This window comes from Leptopilina heterotoma, unplaced genomic scaffold, assembly GCF_015476425.1.
Source record: "Leptopilina heterotoma isolate Lh14 unplaced genomic scaffold, ASM1547642v1 Lhet_391, whole genome shotgun sequence".
Taxonomy (NCBI): Eukaryota; Metazoa; Arthropoda; class Insecta; order Hymenoptera; family Figitidae; genus Leptopilina; species Leptopilina heterotoma.
The window spans coordinates 36,316-39,266 of NW_025111059.1; the positions used below are offsets into that span (position 1 = coordinate 36,316).

The 2,951-nt window shown below is 27.3% G+C and overlaps 1 protein-coding gene across 1 annotated transcript; it reads left to right on the forward strand.

The window, feature by feature from the left end:
* Positions 1 to 439: 439 nt before the first annotated feature.
* On the forward strand, positions 440 to 2,359 carry LOC122506062 (myb/SANT-like DNA-binding domain-containing protein 3). The gene is made up of 4 exons (XM_043618041.1): positions 440 to 503; positions 1,255 to 1,583; positions 1,701 to 1,968; positions 2,157 to 2,359. The coding sequence occupies exons 1-4, from the start codon at positions 440 to 442 to the stop codon at positions 2,357 to 2,359; spliced, it is 864 nt and encodes a 287-aa protein (XP_043473976.1).
* Positions 2,360 to 2,951: the final 592 nt, after the last annotated feature.

Consider the following 2,951-nt stretch of genomic DNA (forward strand, 5'->3'; position numbering starts at 1 on the left):
ATAAATTAATGAAATAGTATGCCTGAAAAAGGTTATGTTTTCATGAACTTTTTACATCATTAACATATTGTAATTTTTAGGTTAGCTTTTTTTGTATTTCATTTATTTTGAAAATTAAAACAACTTTTATTCGGAGACAACAAAGTTGTAATTAAGATTAATAATTAATATAATTTTAATAAGTTGTAAATAATAATTTATCATATTCTTTTCTAGATTTGAGAAAAACAAGTTTTCTGCTGACTGAAAGAGGGAAAGAAGATTCACCACTTTGGATTTTATGATCAGACAATTAATTTGCAATCAATAATTAAAATACGGTAAGAATATTTTGAAATAATAATATTGTAAAGTTAAACCACTGTATTTTATCAAGAATAATCTGTTTAGGATATATTTAAATATGATGCTAATCTGACTTTAAACTTCACATCGAAAAATGAGACACACGAACGAAGCTTTTGAGAATTACAAAAAATTGTGCAAAGCAACAAACAAAGGAGGTAACTAAACATGATGAGAGAAACTGTTATACTGAATTCGCACAAATTGCACATTACGATTTTTTTACTAAAAATGAATGTCAACACGTAATAAACATAAAGATTTACACAATGTCTTGAGTAAATTCAATTTCAAACTGAAATTGTTTTTAATGCATAACTTTTATTTTAAATTAGTAAATTGATAAATTTAAAATAAAATAATTGTTTTATTTCATACTATTTTTATTACTTCTTAAATAAATACAGTGAAATCCACATAAATATTTTTAAATAAATGTATTTATTGTAAATAAATTGAAATTCAAATAAGTTAAAATTTTTATATTATCATTCTTGTTGTTGTTTTTTTAATAATGAAAAAATGAATAAGGATAAATTTAAATAATTTTCTGTTTTCAAATTATTCTTCATAGTTTTTATGGATTGTTTAGTAATTAATTTCAAAGCTTTCACCGAAGATAAGAAAAAGCAATAAATTATAATTCAAATAGTTCTTTATTTTAAAATTAGTGTTTGTAGGTTTTGTAGCTTTTTGTTAATAATTCATTTCTAACTTATCGTAAAGTCTTTTAATAAATGTGTATTGTAAGTAAATGTAACATCCAAAAACTTTTCAAACGTCGAATGTGGCTGTGTTATTAATACTGTTGCATTGTGCTTACTGCATAAAATTTTAGATAATTGACACAGGCTTCTGTTCGTATGTTCATTATATTAACAGCACATATTATGAAATCTTTTATTCTAGGAACTAGAATGTCTAAAGGAACGAAAGCAAGAACCGAAACGAAAAAAAGAGAAAGGTCCCAAAACTTTACATTACAGGAAGTTTCTGATCTTCTGAACATCGTCGACGAATACAAACACATCGTCGAATGCAAGCAGACTGACTCCGTAACTTGGAAAGAAAAAGACATTGCTTGTGAAAAAATTGCTAGCGACTTCAACTCTATTTATCCCACAAAATATCGCTCTCAAAGAAGACTTAAGAATAAATACGAGGGTTTAAAGAAGGCTGTAAAAGCAAAGGGAGCAAATAATAGAAAAGAATCTTTCAGAACTGGTGGTGGTCTAAAGGTAATAGAACCATTTACCATGTTAGAAAATAAATTGTTAGCCATGCTCCCGCAATCAATTGATGGTTTACATTAAACTAATGACAACGACGAGTTTTTTGGCCAGCATGAAATTCAGAACGCAGAAGATGAGGAAAATTTGCCCCAATCGGAAAACGGAGAAATTGATGAGCCATTTCATCATGTTTTTTATAGCAAAACTGTAGATAATGAAAGTCGTTTATCTACGCTGCAAGCAACTCAGGAAAGGAATGTTCTTGAAGAATCATTTTCGATTACCATTGAAGAGAACAATCAGGAGAAAATACACAAATTTGAAAATCAGGAAAAAACTGTGCCAGAAGGAACAAGGAAATGTTGTAAAAGCAGTTCTGTAATTGACGAAGGTACAGCTTAGCTTCAAAGAAACGTCGTGATAATTTCGAAGATTCAATTAATTCTGAAAGTGAAAACGCCACTTGGGAAGGTCAGAAAGACAGTAATTTAAAAAAACCGAAACACGTGTTGTTACGAAATCCATAAACTGAGGCAAATAAAAAGACTAAAAAAAGTAAATCTTTGTCCGATAACCTAGGGAATATGGCTGAGACAAAAATGGAAGTACAGCATTATCAATTATTGTCAGTCCAAGATGAAATGAAAAATAAAGAAGAGGAATCAAGAATTAAACAACGCATTCTGGAGGTAGAACTGGAAATTAAAAAAAAAGAATTGGAGGTTATCACATTAACAGTTAACAAACTTCAAAATGAAATAATGGTTGAAGAGAATCTCTAAGAGGCTAAAAAAAGAATAAAAAATATATTGTATTCAAAAGATACCAATGTATAAAGAGAAATTCATATATTTTTCTACTTATATATATATGAGGTATATATTTCAAAAACGACCATTTCAAACCACCATTTACCATTTCAAAACGACCCCCTTCGTAAACAATTGACAATGAAAGACAATTTTTAAATGAATATTTCTTCCATTCTGTAGAACCAAACTACTTTTTATATTAGTGATTTCTAAAGTAGAATTTCTGTACTTTCTGATAATAGAAATATATATTTTTTTAATAATTTAATTTAAATAGAAAATTGAGTTTAAAAGTTAAACTTTGAAAAATCTCAAAACACGTTACCTCCGATTTTAATAAAATTCATATCAAACGAAAGCTTGAATATTCTACTTTTTATTTATCAAGCGATAATAATGGACATTTCAGTAAATTTTAATTAATTAATTAAATTTTACAGACATTTAGAAGGTTATTATGCATAAATGGAGAAAAACAAATGCCGCCCTATACTTAATAAATGGTTCTCTCAATATAACCTTCGAAATGTTTGTAAAATTTAATTATTTTCTCAAAATCCAC